This window comes from Poecile atricapillus, chromosome Z (assembly GCF_030490865.1).
Source record: "Poecile atricapillus isolate bPoeAtr1 chromosome Z, bPoeAtr1.hap1, whole genome shotgun sequence".
Taxonomy (NCBI): domain Eukaryota; kingdom Metazoa; phylum Chordata; class Aves; order Passeriformes; family Paridae; genus Poecile; species Poecile atricapillus.
Genome location: NC_081289.1, coordinates 11,215,942 through 11,235,810, shown reverse-complemented (window position 1 = coordinate 11,235,810; position 19,869 = coordinate 11,215,942). Strand labels below are relative to the sequence as shown.

Here is a 19,869-nt window from a genome sequence, read left to right as displayed (position 1 = left end):
TCTGAGCCATCACAGTCTAAGCAATAGCTAACAATGGAAGAATAAAGAAGTCACTGAAGTAAGGTAATGTTATTCCCAGTGATGCAGACATTTCTTGGCAGCATGGTATGCTAAGTACAGGTTATTTTATCCTACCAATAGCTCCATATGACGTCAAACTGGCAGCTCTTTCACTGACAGTACCTCTTGTAAGATACTTTTGACATGAACAAATTTGTAAGGAAAAATATACCATTGGAGAAAGTCTCATGAATGTGTTCACACATTTCCCTTTGAATTTTCTTGGCTATATACTTTTTAGAAGAAAAAAAGTATTTTTCAAAAAAAAATTGAAAGGCTTCATATTTGTTCAAATATGGATTTGTCAGGTATACCTCACAACTTTATCCAGAGCAGCAGAACAATGCACAGGGAGCTTCTGAGTTTGGGCTACCCTCAACAAGTACAGAGTTATTGCTCACTTGAATTCTGCAACTCTTTTCTCAGCTTGGAAATTAGAAACCTCATATGAAAACCTAAGCATGTAATATGGATTTAATTCAGTATTTACCAATTATTGTGACCAAAATAAAAGGTTTTAGAAGAAACACAAACTATGAGTCACCTATCATTGGGAAAGGAAAGTCTTACAGACTCCCAGAAGTTCTTTATTTCTGATGGGTATCCACAAAGTAGACTATAAATGACTAAGGTTTGCCAATCTATGACAGTTCTCTGACAGTGGGAAAGACCTTGTTTGTTTTGCACTGTTTTGCAGATGGAGATTTCTTCAGGTCTGAAAGTGTAAATTCCCCTGCAGCCTCAAGTATAAACATATTTTATTGACTTTAGTATCACCAAAATATAAGCTAATTGCTCTACTTTTACTATATATGATAAATAAACCAACACCCAGAAAATGTATCACTCCATGTACATTTTCTTCTGGGAAGAGGACCAGACAACAAACATAAGCATGCTGCAAGATATAACATTTCAACAGTACACAGACAATATTGCAGCACGTGGGTTAAATTTATATATAGACCAGACTATATTAAAATGCAATACAACAGAACTATATTTGAAAATGAGGCTCTAATTTATATTGACTCAAAATGACCTAAATCTAAATATTCACAGAAGATGGAAAAAAATAAGTCACAGCAGAAGTGACTTATGTGACTTATTAAGTGTTCATAGGTGTGATATTTGCAATGCAGTGTTAATTATATTCACCTAACACAAAGCACCCATGGCATCAACAGGGAAGTGACAAAAAGGAGGATCTGTTATCATGATTTGGTATGTGGGAAACAGCTGCTCATAATGATTCCATTTTTTGCCCCTAGTCACTCACATACAGCATATGGCTCAGTCACAAAATTAATTTTTTTTCCTATGCTGCTGATAAATGTCTTAAATAAAACATCCTCCCTTCAATTTCTGTGCTAATGGTAATACTGAAATATCCAGTGCTGTAAGGCTCCAAACCTCTCCATTCTTACATCATTCCTTTTTTTTTTTTTGTCAACTCAAAGACTAGGAGGGAAGCTTCTTCATCCCCATAATGTTTTTAAAGCTATTTTCCCCCATTTTCACTGTTCAGAAAGCATTCATGGGCTGCATCCTCCTATGGTGCAGCAGGAAAGACCAGCTAATCTGAGCTACTGTCAGTATGAGGTTATATCCCAGAAGATATCAATGAGCTTCTCTCCCTGCTTTTCTGTATTGCAGGACAACCACAATAGCGCTCCTAAATATCTTCAGGAGCAAGTTTAGGATATGAAAAGTGCTAAAATTCTACACAACAGGAAAAGGGGAAGAAAATGCAGGACACAGACTTCATCTAGGTCTTCTGAAAGTGGAAAATGAGGAACTTTTCTTTCCCCCAAAACTGCCTTGTTAATGTCTGCATGCTGACTGCTGCAAATACCATTGTACATCTCACCCTGGGATGTATGCATATCATTCCTGCTGGCAATGCTGGGAAAATCAATTTCATATGCACTGAGAACTGCAACCCTTGTGGAAGGCAGCATTTGACTCTCAGGGTTACACGGTCATTTCTAATTTAGTAGAAAGGGGCACTGCACTAGCAAAAATAGAGAAATGTAAGGATCACGAACCCAACCAATTCATCCCATTCCCAGGGGATACAATTTCTGAGGGCAGAATTGACCCATTATCCTCACATCATGTGATTCTGGCCCATCTACTCTTTGGTGTACACAGGGATGTACACTTGTATAATAGACAATTCAAAGTCTTACCTAGAATCACTGAGTTATTGGATGGTATGGGATTGGAAGATCATCAAGTCCCAGAATCCCCTCACAATGGGCTGGGACACCTGCCCCTAGAGCTGGTTGTTTAAAGACTTATCCAGCCTGGCTTTTAACACTGCCAGGGTTGAGTCCAAGGCTAAACCTTACCCAGTTTCTAGTAAATACTAGTTCAGTTGTCTAACTTGAGCTGGCTTATCCTGATTTAAAACAGGTATGGATTCGTTCTCTGCTTCCTGGTTTCACAGAGAATACTCACTCATAAATGCAAGTGAAAGATGACTTAATCTAATCTAGAAGGCTGAGAAACCCATGTTCATGCCCACTCCACTGCTGGGGCCAGTGCTGCCAGTGTGAACAGAAAAACCCAAGGTAAAAACTCTACAAACCCTCTTATGGTTTTACTGGCAATCATGCCTCTGTAACAGCAAAGATTGTAGATGAAATTTTGTTGTCACATATTTTTCTTTTTTTTTTCCTCTTCGTGTTACAACCTTGTCATTGGAAATTAAGTCAATGCTGCCTACAGCTGGGTTTCCCTCTCTACTTTTCTGCACAAGAATTTGAAAAATATGGGTGCTGCTTTTGCCATGTTGGCATCTGTTGCAATATCTGTAATAAGCTCATGGTTAGGTGCATTCATGAAGTGAACTTGTGGGCAGTGGTACAGTCAGGTAAACATTACCACTGTATACTAAGGACAGTGTTAGGACAACCAACCAGTACTCTTAGATTATGTACAGAGCTTAAAAACAAAATACTGCCCAGAGCAGAAGATTTTGAATACTAGTGTTATTTAAAGGTAAGTTTGTGATTCAAAAATTAGTTAAGTTATATGAAAATAAACGATCAGGTGAGAACATTTTCCCTCCTAGGAATAAATTCTAGGGACAGAGTAAAATTGCATTAAAAAAAGATTCGCCACAATTATGATTTAGAGAAAATTTGGGTTGAAAACTATGTGATGGTGTTCTTCTTATTTGACTGATTATGAAAAATCCTTTAGCTAACCATAAATCATCCTATCTGCATTTGAACATTTCATTTTTTTTTAATACTCACTTTTAAGAAGGATTACTTTCATAGAATTTTCAATAACATTTCGAAAAAAATATACCAATTAAGCACTATGGGGGATTTTTTGTGTTGTTTTGTTTTTGTTTTGTTTGGTTGGGGTATTTTTGTTTGTTTGTTTTTGTTGGGTTTTATCGCTACCTCTACTACTGAAAAGAGTCCTCCACTCTCCAAGAACGTAAGAACACACCAGGTTACCCAGCAAATCAGCACCTGCCATTTACAACACTACAGTATATTTCAAACTGCAGATTTTACTTAGTCAAATATGCTCATTATATAATACAATAATGACCTAAGAATTTAACAGCCTAAGGTGACACAGAAGATGGAGAAGTCACAGCAATAAGGAAAGGTTGTGCTGTTTACAGACCAAATTAGTCTTTGTGGTTGTAGTATTGCATTTTGAATGACAAATTTGCTTCTGTGATTATGGAATCTTACTTGAGGCATGAGAACACTTTATTATTGCCTTGAATGAAAACAAAACAACCTCAAAAAATACTCATTGTGCCCATATCACTGACAGATGGTGTCTGTCATACACGATGTGTGTGCAGTAATTGCAATATTGTTGTATTTTTATTCTTCTTTGACCTGGACCTGTGGCACTAATGAGCATGGACTGGGGTAATAATAAGAATACACTTAGGCTAATGATGCTCCCAGACATCCTTGGAAGTGAGATTTAGTCTCAAAACTTTTTTGTAATTACATTTCCAATACAGCTGTAATGTTTCTCAGCATTTTCAGACAAACCTAATTTATCACAAATCTCACATAAATATAACATTTTTTGTTTTCTGCATACAGGTAATAACTTCTAAATGTTTTTCTCCACCTTCCCTTCTGATCAGTTGCAAATGGAACATTAGAAATTAGGCATTTATATTTATTTTTTTAGGAGGAGCTTTTCAAAGCTCCATTCTTTAATATTATGAAAGAAAAAACATACAGTACCATTCACAAAACTCAGCTTTCAAAGGGCATCCACCCACTACCATAGAAATAGCACAGTATACCTCCCTCTGCCTATCATTCCAGTGTCAAGCCTGTAAGTTCAAAAGTGCACCCCTTTTTTGCCAAAACCAGAAGACCCTTTTTATGTCTGCTAAGCAATTATTTTATGAGGGAAGAATAATGGAACTTCAGTCCATGTAAAATGATATGTTGTCTGTCAGCCAAGTGGATCTGTTCTGAAAGGCATGGCCCTGACATTTGGACATGGCTTGTGTGACTCTGCTTAATTTCATGTCTATTGGTGAAATAGCTGAATCTTGTCAATACAATGAAAACTATTTTAGAGATTTCAGAATATTTTGAATATTGGCTTACGTAGCAACAAACACATATGCAAGACACTACAAACTTCCATTGCCATTCCTGTTGCATTCAAATAAAATCTGGTATACACATTTCTTCTGTTGTCCTATTGCTTTATAAATCCAATGGATATCCACTGAACCAGCCCAGAAAACTGTTGTTTTTCTCTTTAAATTTGTGCTTTCTAAAACTACAGAAGAAATAAGATTATTATTATTCTAGAGCCAGACTTCATGAAATTACAACTTTGAAAACATCACCATTGCACAGCTGAATTTCTCAGCAGTTATGTGGAAGACTAGAACCAAACCACAAATCTATTAACAAGAAGTCTGTTTTATCCACAGACCACCTCTTCATTCATGGCAAAGGGCCTCAGCAGCATTCACCCAGATGGTCTATTGCCACTAAAATGCCAGGTTTGTCCATCTGCACCCTACTTACATGGCACTGTGCGGAGGTAGAGATTGTCTCTTATGATCTGCTGGAGCTCATGGTCCACCGAACCTTTCTGGAATCGGAGATTGAGGTAGTGACGAAGGTCCTTATCAACAATGCCTCCTGTCAGGGAAAAGACAAATGAAAGTACAATTTAAAATTATATTGCTTTGATGGAAGCAATTAATCACTTGTAAATCTTTGTGGCTCATTTTCCTTCATGTTTCTGTCATGAGGGAGAACAAAAGCATGCAGAGCTTTCTGGTCAAAGCATGTGGTTGGTACAGTATTTTTTACTATTGATACTTGTAAAGGTTAAAAACAGTTAATGACAACTGGCTAAATCTGTACAGTTCAGAAAACACATATAGGATTATGGACAGAGCTGTCAATTTTCTTTCCACACAAAACTTGAACGTATTATTATTATACAACTACCTACCTATGTATCTAAATAATAAAGTATTAGATATTATGTTTCCCAGGACCTTATACCAATTTCCCATTTCTTATTAAAACAAAAATCTTCGTTCAAAGTCTCTCTGCAGTGTTTAGTGGTTTTAGTCCTTGTGTAACCACAATAAAATGTGGCTGTACTAGGCAATTATATAAATGTTATACATTTTCTTTTATTTATTTCTGATAGAACTCACAATTGAAAGACACACTATCAAAAACAAGGGTTCATATTTTATTTCCACTATCAAAAATGTCATTATAACATCTCAGCAAAGTAGTGAAAATGTGGAAAAAACTGAGTAAAAAACCTTGTATTTGCCACTTTTACTATAACTTTAGGACAAAACAATTTAAACTACTGTTTAGCCACTGACTGGTGTATCATGTTCTTCTATGAAAGGCATATCTATAAATCTAATCCAACATGATTAATAAGCATTTCCCAATATAGTTCCTCCCCATTTCTTTTAACCTTGAATAGGGATCCCATTTATAATTATGGAGAAGTCTATAAATAACTCAATTTCTTCTCTCTCTGAAATTCTGACATAGGAAAAATGTAGAGAATCATTTCTATATTGAGTTCTGACATATATTCCTAAGATGAAAAATTGCAGGTGGATAGATCCTTAACCTGTTGCTTCACACATGCAACCTTAAAACATTTTTTTTCAAATGGCATTTGTTATTGAACCCTCTGCCAAAAGTCTTATTGACTTAGACTATATAAAGATTTTCCTGAAAATAGGAACACATAACATCCCTATCTAATTATTTAAAAGTCACTGCAGAGCACAAATGGTTATAAATTAAAATATGTTTCTTCTTACAGCTATTCCTATTTTTCTGCCTATTATAACTCCATAATGTCGTTACTGCTGCTCTTTGTCAGTGACTTCAAAACCTTTTGTTCCAGGTTTATAAAAAGCTTATAAATAATTTCTCTCTTTAGCTAATGCCAAAAGACCCAGCACACTTTCATAATCAAAAGAAGGGGGAAAAAAAGCACCCCAGCTTATAAAGCACAAAATACCTGTATGCCTGGTTCCCTGAGGCTGAGAACTTCCATATGGATCTCTTTTCTTCCAGGATCCCCAAGCTCTAACTGATCTCCTGCTTTGTACTGCTAACCCTGTTTCTTGCAATAGGTTCAGTTTGCAGACAAGAGCATCCTTCTAATTTCTTTTGAGATTTCTGATGAGGCTGTAGAGAAATTCTCTGAGTCTGCTGTCCTTCATGATCAGCTGCAGAGAGTAAAGGTCCTGCAGCTCTTGCTCCAATGTACAGAACATGCCCAGTGATGCAGATGCTTTTTGGCAGCCTGAGAAAATGCCAGCTCGAGAACAGCTGTAGCCTGCCCACTGACAAACCCAAATCATTCAACTTATAACATCAGTAAGTTTAGGAACCTACACAGATTTCTGACCCTCAAAGTGCACTTTTATTTACAGTCTCTTGTTTCAAACACATTTGTTTGAAACATATTTAGTTCATTTACTTCAACATGTGCAATGAATGCACTAAAACCTCCTAACCACTTCCTAAAGAGAGTCACCTGTATTTATAGCAAATTGCATATTTCAAACTAGATATAAAAATGGGTATTTACAGGAAGAAATGCCTACAGCCTTGCATTTGTTACATGCAATTCAAAAGCAAATTTCTAACAGAAATAAACAGAAATTAAACCTTGGTGTAGAGGAAATAAAACGTAGCAGCTTCCAAACACAATGGAAACAATATAATTTTCTTAACATCTGAGTATATACTGTAGAATTTTGTTGATTTCAAAGAGCAGTCAGATTAACTACAGTCAACACATGTAAAAGTACAGATTTTCTTCGTAAAAAGCCATTCCATTCCTGAACTAATTAATGTTTTTCAATTCTTTGGGCATAAGCTACCTTTTTTTTAAAATCTGGTATAAAAATGAATTTTTCCTCCTGGAAATTGTAAAAAAATAAAATAGTTCTAGAACCCTGAAAAATAGATGCAGTGTATTTTTAGTTCATCCTATCAATTGTCATTCTTCTGCTTTTCTCCCCTAAAAAGTTCTGTAGTTTTACCTGATGCTTGTTAAAAGCATATTGACTTGCTTTTGTGGTATTTATAGTACCTGAACTCTGGAGCAGCCTGATCTTTTTGAAGTACAATCAGGACAACATCCTGCATGTGCACTAATGGGTTCATAGGACTTTTTGCAAGAAAACTATAGTGAATTGCAAATATGTAAACCAGCCTTGATTCATCAGCATTGAATCACAGTTTGTGTTGCAGGCTTTATAAATCAAGAACAATAATAATAATAATAATAATAATAATAATAATAATAGGACTATGCCCTCCAAAATGCTGAAAATAAGACACAGAAATTGTTAGCATTTGGTTTACTTTGGAGGAAAAGATGAACAGTGGCATTAACAGTAAGTTCATAGAAGAAGAAGCAGGGAAAAAGCATTTTTACAGTCAGTAACTACTATTTAATGGTCCCATCCAGCCCAGTTAGACAAGTGACTGACTTGGTTTCTGTAGAATTCAACTTCCATTTATTTTCTCTTTTTTGTAGAACACTGAAAATTACTGACATGTTGAGAAATTCCTGACATGAACCTAACCCCCTTCTTTTCTCTTATTCCCAGGCCACCCAGAGTGGAGGAGTTTGGGCTGGTGCTCAGGGACCACTGGTGCCCATCGCGCCGTTCCACAAATCCCGCGGCGCTGCCCCGTGGCTCCCAAGCTGGAGCTCGGAGGGAAGGAGCTCCCCAGCCACATCCTGCTCACTGCATGTGACAGCAGCAGGAAGCACTGTTGTGTGTCAGAGGGATTACACAGCTCAAGCTTTAGGAACCCAACCCAGAGACCATAATTTAAAGGGCTCTTTGGCCGCTGCCACAGGAGGAGGCTGACAACTGCATGATGGAGCATTCACTGGCTTGCAGCCATGCAGTGCTTTTATGGGTTTTTATTTTCCCTTTTTGCTGGCTTGGGGCCTGTGCTCTGTTTCAGTTTCATTTCACTCCAATGACTCCCTTTGCTTTGCTAGCTGAGAAACATAGGATGTGAATTAAATACTTCCAGTAATGATCTCTTGCATAATGTATGTGTGGTTTAGGTACAGCTACCAATCATGACAGCAAACTCATAACCATGACTGAAGTTGATTCCAGACATTATAAAATAAGACACACTTGGCTGAACTAAAAACTGCTCTGTTTGCATGTAGTACTTATGAATTTAATAAGCAAGGTATAACTTTTTACAGTATTCTAATGTATTTCTCTCATGTTTGTTTGTCTTTATAAAATTTAGTAGAAAAGTCCAATCAGAAAAGTACAATAAGGAACACACAGACAAAAGGGTACTGAATAGTTTCTAGCTCAGTAGAAGATTCAAACCTGAAGATAATTGCCATTTCCAAGAAAATGGCAGGGATAAAGGTTTATAATTTTCTCTAATTCTAATATATTATAACATTTTTTTGTAAGTTCCTGTGTGCTAACTCACTGATGCTCAAGCTGATGTCTGCACTTGCATTATACTTTCCTTGAAGAATATGTAAACATGAACATCCCTCTTGTTCCTTCAATGGTAACTTTGTTTTACCCATAACATATTTTTATTGGTGTAAATTTTCAACAAACACTTCTGACTATTCACCCATTCGTATTTGCTCATCTTGTATCATTCATAATCTCTCATTTAATTGGCTTCCCAAAATGTGGTGTGGTAATTTATTTGGAATTTTTTAACAATACAATCAATTGCATCTCATCTGAGAATAACCTGCCTTAGATATTTTATTGGCTGGGATTAAAATTTAAAATATTTCGGTTTCCCTGGCTTCTATAAATATTCCTGGTTAGAAATATCTATGTGCAAGCAAGACTTTTAGATCTATATTTGCATCTGTACATGATCTATGTCTGGGGAAACTAAAGGAAATATCTTAGTATCGTTGCTCTGTAATGATAAAGCAGACAACCTCATAAACTTTCAGTATAAACTACCCCCTCTCTTCTACTGCCCTACTTTAATCAGACTGGCTCTCCCTTTGTTTTTAACAGGCTTCTGCTTCTGACTGTAAACATTAGCCATATATCTGGCAAAATCAAATGCCTTGAACGACCTGGCTTTCATCAGCTTCAGCAGGAGCATTCTGCTGGAGAGTCTCATCCAAATTATTTATTCAGGTGGTACCTGGAGCTTTATATCTATACCATGGTGTGGGTCCATGGCCATCTGACAACAGCTCAAGTTTCTTCTGCACCTCTTCAGTACAATACATGCAATTTGGTGCCTGCTGCATTAATTTATCCTTCACTGTTCACAGATAATCTAATTGACCTTTCTATAAGCAGCCTAAATGATGACCTAAATTCTTTAAATCAGCTATATCAGGAATATCTGATTTGTTAGTTATTTTCTCTACCAATGAGATAGAAATTTCTTTTACCCAGGAAGGTGAGTGCAAGAATATTTTTTGTGACTCTCTGGGATATAACATGAAACTCATAGTCATCACAGGTAAAAAGCTGTGTGCATGGTCTAATGGCTCATTTCTGAATGTCTTTTTAAATGGTCCAGTAAGAATCCAGAATACCTGAAATTACCCTATAGAACCCATCTTAGTCATTCCAATCCTTTTAGTGAAAAATCCTTTTTAACTTTAAACATTTCTATCATTTTCTTTCATTCTGTCATATACAACCTAATGTGAGGTGTCCTATAATTCCCCTCTTCCTGTCTTCTTCTGCAGACCCACACAACTCCAGGCTGATGCACAAAAATCAGCAATGAGCATCAGTGAGGGATGGGCACCACACAGCTGTGAGAAAGCCCACATCAGCCACAGCTCCCAAACACTCCATCCATTTATACCCTGAAAGATTTTAAGCATAAACCAAAATTTTCTGCTGTATTCCCAGGTTTTTCGCTGTATGATCCTCTCAGAAGAAGAGCACCAAAATTCCTTTTTCCCTTCCACAAGTTCAGTGATATTTTATTGTAACAAACTTAAAAAAAAATCCTTAAGAAAGCCTTCATTAAAGAAAAAAATTATGATTACCACTACTGATCTGAATTCCTTCTGTTTGTAGTACAAATGGTACTTTTTAACAAATTAAATATGTCTTATTTTAGTACTTGATTAATGAAGATCTCAAGCATTTAAAACTTATGAGTCAGTGTAAGATGCTTTACTTTTAATAGTTTCTTTAACGGGCAACAGTTAACCAAAAAAAAATCACTTTTAAGAGAGAATAAGAAAATTCCAAGCAATATGAAACATCTTGGTTGGATTTTATAAGTGTTCATTATTAAAATACAGCCTGTAGCTAAGCCTATTATTATTTAAGGGAAATTATTCTCAACAAACTTATCTAGTGCTCAGATTAGTATGAAGATGAGTGTTGGCATTTAACTAGTCATGGTATAATGAGCATATTCAACAAGGGATGTTCCTTCAGGAATTCACGTAAAACATGTAAACACCATAACAGTAAAAAAACCAAAAAAAAATTAGTCAATTATGAGAAGCAGTTTTTACAATGCCAGACATCAGCTGAAGGTGCATTTTAGGTTAAAGCCTTTCTATTCCTCAATTAAACTGTGAACACTTCTGCCTGACTTTCACCACTACCTTCAGCCAAGTCTGCCACCTGACTTATCTGCAAAGCCTCAAACATTTGGGGTGAGATATGAGCTATGAGCTCTGTGGAATGTGTGTGACAGAGAACCAAGTGGAAATTATGCAAGAAAATCCTCATGGAGAAAATTAATTTCTTTCATATTTGAGGCTACTGCAATAAATTGTATTCCCTGATCCTTTAATGGAGATCTAAATAAATTTCAAGGTTTTGGAAAAAAAAATAGATCTTTGTATTCTTCTATGTGCTATATACAATGAAAACATTTTAAGATATAATTTATTGATGGGAAATGGCCTTCTCTTTCATAGCCTGCTATTTTGTAGTCTTTCTCTTTGGGTATGGATTATATTACTAATATTTTTGCTTATAGATCTTTTATATTATATATCATACACATGTATCATATTTTTAACCATTAGACTTGCATCCATAGCTTTATCCTTTGATTTCTTTCTCCTAGCATTTTAAATTCAAAATTTTAAAATACAAGATTGTAGGATTTACAGATTAAACTGGATGGGGATAGCACTACATACAGACTCTATTAAAAAAACTGCAATAAATTCTAGCCAATGAGTGATTTTCTCCACTATGAGAATTCATATTTGGATGAATGTCCCTGTACAAATACGTAATTCCCTAATCTCTAGAGATGACATATTCCACCTGCTCTCCTCAGACCAAATGACAGGCTGAGGTTTGCACTCTTTGATCTTCTCAGAAGAGAAAGTTTCCACTTTGTTTCTGAGAAAAGAGGAGTCCTCACTGCCTAAGGACACCCTGGGTCCAGCTCACCACTGTGTTACCTGCCTTTGTTGTACCTTCTGGGGTAGTCTGAGGACCAGATAAACAGGATACCCTGGAGCAGCCACAAATAAGACCAGCACCACGGGGGAAGACTGATTCTAGGAACACTGTAAAAGCGTATCATTCCCTGGTTTATTTTCTTAGTTTTTGTGGCTAGCCTCAAGCCTCTGTTTGAAATGTGAAGACACAAGTGTGCAGTGTGCTGGAAGCAAAAATGTGGTTTTTAATGATACAGAGAGGCTGTGTCAGCAGGAGAATCAACTGCCAAACACATCTGCATTTTGTACTTTACCTCAGATTGCTGAACTTCAGCTCTTATTACAATAGAGAGCTCCACTCCTCGTGGCCACAGAGTTTTCCATTGCAAAGGCAGCTGCAGCACCTTCCAAAGGCTGCTAGCAGCATGCAATGTGGACTTTCTAATATCAAAGTTACCCCAAGTCAACCTCAAAATATGGTTATTTACCCAGTAAAATAATTTTGTACCTATTCTATTTAGAGGTACTTTGTTTTGTTTTCTTCAGTTAATTTACTGTTCAGCACAGTTCTAGGTTGAAGTTGCTGGGAAATGCCACGATTTAACTGGCTGGTAAAAAAACTGTCCAGCTGTCATTCCTGTAACAGAGAGGACAGTTTGGGGCACTTTGCTTTCAGAATACTCATCTTTTATTTGGTGTTAATAGGTGCATAAATAAAGTGATGTTCAAATAATGCTGCTGTTCTCTGCAAAGACTGTCTGGAAATGAACTGCCTTTAACTCCAGTTTTGCAAATTTGCTAAAGCTAATTATGAACCAGCTGTTTGTAGATGCCTCCTGTTTATCAATGATTTGATTTTTAACTTACACAAAAATTTTAATGACTGCTCCTGAGATATTTAAAAGAATCATATTGTTCCTACAAGACTTACTACAAGGCAAATAATTATCCTTACAAATGTTTTTGACAAACATAAAATTGTAAGAGATTATACATTTGCTCACAAAATGAGAATGTCAAAACCCACACTCAACCTGTGCAGTCATATAGAAGCCAGCAATATTTGCACAGATAGGTTTCTCTTGAAATTTGTACATATTTACAGGAGCCTTTACTAGCAGTCAAACACTACCTGGCATTCAGATGCTCCCACTCCAGAAAATCTTCTATTTGGTCAAAGGGTGTCACAACAGAGTATGAAATTTGCTAACACCAATGTTTGCTATGTAACCAAGCTCTCAAATACAGCTCCCAAAGAAAGTTCTAGAAACTGACTTGAAGAAGCCAGTTGAAAAAAGGAAATAATACATCTTATTGGTATTCTTCTAAAGACAAAGCCTCTTTGCAAACTGATGGCTCATAAAGATGAAAATGCACAGAATAGGTTTAACCAGAGATTGACTGTATTGGACTAAAAACATTTGAACAGACTACTAAGGCTGGTTTTTGCTTCAGAAAAACACTTACATTGTTATTTGAGTTGTATATATTTCCAGGAAATATATTTCTATTCTGAGAAGTTCTATATTAGTCAAAAATGTCCAACAGACAAATTTAATTAATGAGGAAAAAAATGACATAAAGTTGTAAGAATTTTATTTTTATCAAACTGTAGCAAAATATTTTTTATATGTTCACTTGGAAGAAAAAAAAAAACCTAAGTGATGTTTATTGAGATGCTCATTAGAAAAAAAGAGACAAATTGATTTCTCTGAAAAATGCAGCATTAATTTGTAATACACAGTAATGGAGATAATGGGGGCCTGGTTTGTTCTGGCTGGATACAAATTATGCCTGTGTCAGTGGAAATCTCTGTGCTTTAAGGGTGACTCACCCAGCACCAAAACCCTGCAAGCTCCCTTGGGGTCAGCTGGTGAATGCCCAGAGCACCTGGAAGAAGGGCCTGCTCAGACAATATTGCTCAGGAGCAGCCACACCCATGTCCCTTGTGTCACCTCTGCTGTGCACATCCAGAGCCCCTGCAGTCCCCTCTGAGCTCCATTCTGGGCCACCCAGGAGCCTGTGCTGGGAGCCACATGGAGAGACTGACACTCCTTGTGAAGATTCTGTCCTACAACTTCTATTACCCACCCTAAAGCAGAACTTGTATGTTCAAATTTCTCTTCCAGTGGACAAACATTCTCCTGTCCTTGCTTTGCAATGGGAAAAGCCAGCTCCTCGCAAAAGTAGACAGAATCTGCTCCTCACCTTTAATGGAAAATTACTGTTCTGTCTAATACTCTTTTTCTATTAATACATCAGTACAACTGTTCATCTACTAGGGACACAAATATTCTTTTTCTCTAATACTCTTTTCATTTTATCTTTGTGGAAGACAACTGTGATGGAGCTTTGAGGTCTGACATGTATTTAAATAAAATATGGAAGGCTGAATTGGAATAGTGGCATTATTTTACCAGACTTGAATTATTTGAAAGGTATTTTACTTAAATCGTAGCTGCACAATTTTAATTGCTTGAGATAGAGACTTATTTTCCTTACTTCTGGAAATAATATTGCCATATTAATAGGCTGTGAATTATGTGCTGACATTTTGTAAAAAGAAAAAATTAATCTGGGTAAAAGAATCCCAGTAATACACAATTTATGAGGGAAGTAAGCTCACAGAGGTTACCACTGTAGGAGTTCTAATAATAGTTTAAAAATATGATTTAGGTTGGTATCTGAATCATGGCAGCCCAGTTTTTTAAAGTCTTTGTAGCATCTCAGTCTGAACTCACAATGTACCATTAAAAAACACTACCATAATACATTACTGTCTTGCTTTCAGATAGTCATAAATAGCACAACAGCATTTTGCAGACTTTATACTCAAGAAACTTGTCGATTGCAAACTCAATTTTGCAATAGATAATCTGAATTTTTCAGAGTTCACAAAATTATTGATAATCTTTGAATTGCATATATGTTACCAAATGTGTCTCCTTTTCTGAAAATGCTATTTTCAAGAATCAAGGGACATGGCACTCATATCAAGTCAAAACAAAAGTAAAAAGCTGAGAAAAAATTAAAAGAGGAGATGCTTTGCAGCTGTTATTTGGCAATGGGAAATTAAGGCAACACAAAACATACAAATAAGCCTGAGGCTGAGAAGGCATCCTCCAGTTTTATAAACACCACAATACTCAGTTAAGTGTCTCAGCCCTCTGTATTTCGCTTGTGTGGGATGTTCCTCTCAGCCTGCAGCCCACAGTGGCACCACCTCGCAGTTACTGTCGAGTTAACCAGGACAGTCAGAACATTTCTCAGCACACAAAACCAAAACAAGTCATGCTGGAAACTGAGGAAGGTCCCCAAGCCAAGAGCAGGTGAGTGCCTCGGTGTGTTGAGAGGCCACAGGACCGGTGGATGCAGTGTTGAGCCCTTGTAGGAAAACACTGAAGCACTGATATGTTCTGCACACTAAGAAACCTGCTCTTCAGACAAGACAGAAGAGAGTGAAGACACTGGAGTGCCTCAGGTCACCTGTAACAAGTTCTGCTCTACTAGTGGAATAGGTCATTATTAGGCTTAAAAACAAATCAAACTAGACTAACAGTAGATGTACTATTTGGAGATTTACAAGAAGACCATACTGTAAATTCCACTGAAAGGGAATTAACACCCTACTTAGGTGTTAATTAAATATAACAATATTTGTCATAAAAGCACTCAGCTCCAGGTACCAGAACATTTCACATCAGAGAACTATTGCACAGGATCACACTCTGGGTCATTATGTTTGGTGGTCTGTCTCTGAGAAACATTTTGTCAAGGCAAAAAAAGAAACATCATAGTCTGGTTGTTCTGGCTCTTGCAACGTGGCAGGGCAGACACCCTCTCTAATTCTGCCTCTGAATCACTCCCACTGAGGATGCAATTCCTACAGTCGCTTTTTTTTTTTTACCCATATGGAAAGGAAAAATCTTCCTACTTGTCTCAGAGATAAGCTGGCAGGATGAAATGAAAGCAAATAAATAACCACAAAATACAACATAGAGATTTGTAGTTGACAAAACAAATGATTGCCATGTACTTACTGATGAAAGAGTTTTCTAAGCATTGCAACACTGTTCTTCACTTCTAGGCACAGCCAGACCATGAGCCCATGTCTCTGGGTCAGACAAAAATAGTAGATCCCCAGCACACAAACACAATGAAGCTTCAAATTAGCCTGTTCCCAAAAACCTACAAAAACAGAACTCATTTTTAAAACAAAAAAAAATATATATATATATATTTTTTATGCCACTCAAAAGACCCTTCAAAATTACTGTATGTGCTGCCAATAGAGCAATGTCTTTTTGCCATCAAAGATACCTTTTGTGCAGAATGGTGCTTTAGCATGAAAGACAGCACTTGGTCTTGGAGCACTGAACCAGCTACTCAGTGCATGAAGAGGCTGCTATATTCTGGGACAGTCTCACTTGGTTAGCTGAGTCCCCTCGTGCTGATTTAATTAGCACTGCTGGAAAATGCAAATGACCAAAAGAGACACTGTGTATTGTGCAAAATTAGATTGTGAAAAATGTGTGCTTACATAATATGTTTCAACAGAGAAATAAAATGCTCCTGTTCCCAGAGCTGTAGGCAGGCAGATGGTGGGCACTCCAGCAAGATCATGCACTCTGCCTGCAGAGACACAATGCCCTCAACCTCTGGGGAAGAGACTGCTGCTGCATTTCTCTAATACCCCAGTCTGCTGAGCCACAGAGCAAAACACACAATTACAGCCGGACTAAAATTGCTCACTCTGCATCCCCAGAAGCAGAAAGGTGTCACAACAGGGGACAAAAATGAGATGACAGAGCTGTAGGTTCATTTTGTTACCCTTCAGGCACATTGTCCCCATGGCTATGATCTACTGGACTGAAATCAATACAGTCTGTAGTTCAGGAGTATGCTTAGTTGTTTTGCACAGAATTTATTACATTTTCACAGTTGTTACTTAATTAAAAGAGAAAACTGGAGGGCTAAAATCATGGGACAATAAAGAATTTGGCAAGCCACTGAGGTGTGGATTAATAGTTACACATTTCCAGTTCTATCTGTGCATGTTAAGGTCAATATCAGTCTGCATATGGTACAAAGCCATTTCAAGAGCCTCAAACACGAACATTATCAAGCAGGATGTGCCTGTAATTTCACCTGCCTTTCTCTGGTGAGATTTTGATGCATACCCCATAAAGTATTAGAGCTGTACTTTCCTAATGCCATTTCCTTCATTTAGAGCTACAGACCTAATATACTGTAAGTAAATATTACACCATATAAGAAATGCTAGCAGTCAATTTACCTTTTTCTATTTTTAACATGCTTGACAGTATTAAACTAGCATGCAGAGATAATGGAGAGTTTTATGGTTTTAAATCAGAAAGCTAGTAAAAATTTTCTGTTTCTCTAAGACTGCAATAAAAAAGGAAATTAAAACAATAAAAGGCCAGATTCTTGGACGCTTGCACAGCTATATTAAAGAAAATTTTTGTTCATCTCATGTATTCTCTTCTACACACTTGGAGACTGAAAGGAAACAGAATAACTTCAGTATTTGGCTTGAAGTATTTTACTTTTATCCATTTGGAAACATTATTGTGAGGCCTCATGGACAAATACTGGTGAACTTGGGCCTCATATGCAGAACAGTGCTAGTGTGCAAGTCAGATTGTTTACTCATCCTATAATAACAAGCTCAAATAATGCTAATGCTAGAGTAGGTCTGCATTCAGATTTTTGGATATAAGGTGTCAGAGCAGAAAAAGCACATGGTTACATTTAGGGACTCTACAAGCGTCTCTTGCTTTAGGAAGACAAGAAAAGGATGATGGCACAGGATGAAACAATGACTTTAAAATGCATATTTAATGCAAAAAATAAGCCATATTATCCACTGCACATTAGGAAGGAGTTTTTTGTTTCAGGAATCCCTTCAGACTAAAACATGCTAAGGGCTCAATTTGAATGTTGAGGTTGCTTCTGAAGGCTCCTTGAGCTGCCAAATGATGCCCCAAAACTGTAAGTTAGTTTACATGGTAGAAGAACTCAAAGATTGCATTGGACTTGATCAATGTAATTTCTCAGAAACTCAGAAACTGAAAAAATAGTGCAGCTTGGGGATCAGTATTAATAGAGAACAGGTCCTGCTGGCCCTGCCAGCCACGCTGAGTCCTCAGGAGAAGTGAACTCCACAGGACCAAGGCTCTTGCTGTCCCAAACAAGCAAGTATTGGGTCTGTATAAACCTGCATGAACCTAACACATCTGCATCTTTATACCTCTTTCTTGCAAGAGATGTCAGATTTAAAGAAATGCCTCATAAAAAAGGAAAAATCTATACATGTCTGTATAAGTATAGCACAAGCCAACTGCCCTAAGGACCTTCAGACTCTGTAATACTAAGGGGAAGAAATATTTGTGCTAGCAGTCAAAGAATATTATAAACAAAATAGAGACTTCCTGCTAATGATCAGATTTTTTTATTTGCACAAATAACAAGTTGCAATGGTGTCAGAATGTCAGTTTAACTCCGATTCAGAACTAGTCTCTACATCAAAATAGTGAACTCCTAAGGGGGAACATCTAGAGCAGGGGAACTCTACTGACACAGTGAGGGGAGTGAAAGTCACATTGATCCCAGAAAAAAGAAAGAAACCAAAATATTTCAAAAAGTTATGAATGTGTTGATGTTGGTTGAAGCTTGGAGCAGAGCATCAATGGCTGGCTGTTTAGAGACTGACTTCAGTTAAAGCTATGATCATATTCCTGAGGTGAATTCAGAAGTATTCCACAAAGGCATCTGATTTTTGGTGCTTTAATTAAACAAATAGAGGAAAGACATTTCAAAGAAAATTGAGTAGAGCAGTCTGTCCTGTACTGCAGTCTGGAGGCATCTTTTAATCAGCAATAGACCAAAGACACCATGAAAAGGGGATCTGAGTTTTGTTCTTAAGGAACATATAAAAGATGTACTAATTCACCAGTTGTCAAAGAAGAACTGGCAGATGCCCTTATTCAGAAAGGGAATAGTCAGTGTATGAAGCTATCAACTTATTTTGGTTGGAGATATTTCAGCAACAAAGGAATGCTATACATCAAGGAAAACCAAGAGGAAAGCTAACTTCTGAGGATGCTGCCAGCACTATAGCATCTCCTAAAAAGTACCAACTAGTCTAAGCCCATGTACTCATGGTGGGCCTGTCAGAGTTGGCTATTTTATCTTCAGCCAAAATGAATCCAGCCTGCATTTTGTGATACTGATCTGGAGGATGAACTCAAGTATAAAATTAATTTCTCACTGCAAATGTTTTCCTGCTAGAAATTCCTTCTTTTCATGCTATACTAACTTATGCTATGTGTCTTGTTTTGGCTGCTCTTCTGCAAGCCTAACAACTATCTGTTGCCCTAACAAGTACCCCAAAACACACTCATTACTATTGCTACTTTCATCATCATCATCATTACCATTATTATTAATATTAATGCCTGTATTAATCTGTGACAAAAATAGAACACCACAAAGGGAAAAAAGATGCATTTTGGGATAGCAGCCAACTACTACAGCACAAACAAGAAAAAAATTATACTGAAAAATGCTGGATATTAGAAATAATTTATTCAGAGCTTCAGATTCAAACTAGCCAGGCTGCCAAAGGCTACTGAAACAATGATTGGGTTAGAAAAATGTCACTGAGCAATATTTATGTCTCTAAACATGGAACTGAGCATGAAACAGCCTTAAGATTACTTCTTTTCTGTTTTAAGGCAAACTACATTTTTTGAATTTCTGCATCGAAAACATGGGGAATTTAAAAGTATAACGCAGAGAAGTCATATCTGTCATTTGGTGGCTGCCGATTTAGAAAGATCAAAAACCACCCCAAAC

General features: G+C 36.9%; 1 protein-coding gene across 2 annotated transcripts in view; it reads right to left on the bottom strand.

Moving 5' to 3' along the window:
• LOC131572977 (membrane-associated guanylate kinase, WW and PDZ domain-containing protein 2) overlaps positions 1-19,869 on the bottom strand; it is a 706,094-nt gene that overhangs the window by 493,225 nt on the left and 193,000 nt on the right. For both annotated transcript variants that reach the window (XM_058826448.1, XM_058826449.1), the window contains exon 2: positions 5,106-5,222. In XM_058826448.1, coding sequence (XP_058682431.1) covers positions 5,106-5,222 — 117 coding nt within the window. The remainder of the gene's footprint in view (positions 1-5,105; positions 5,223-19,869) is intronic.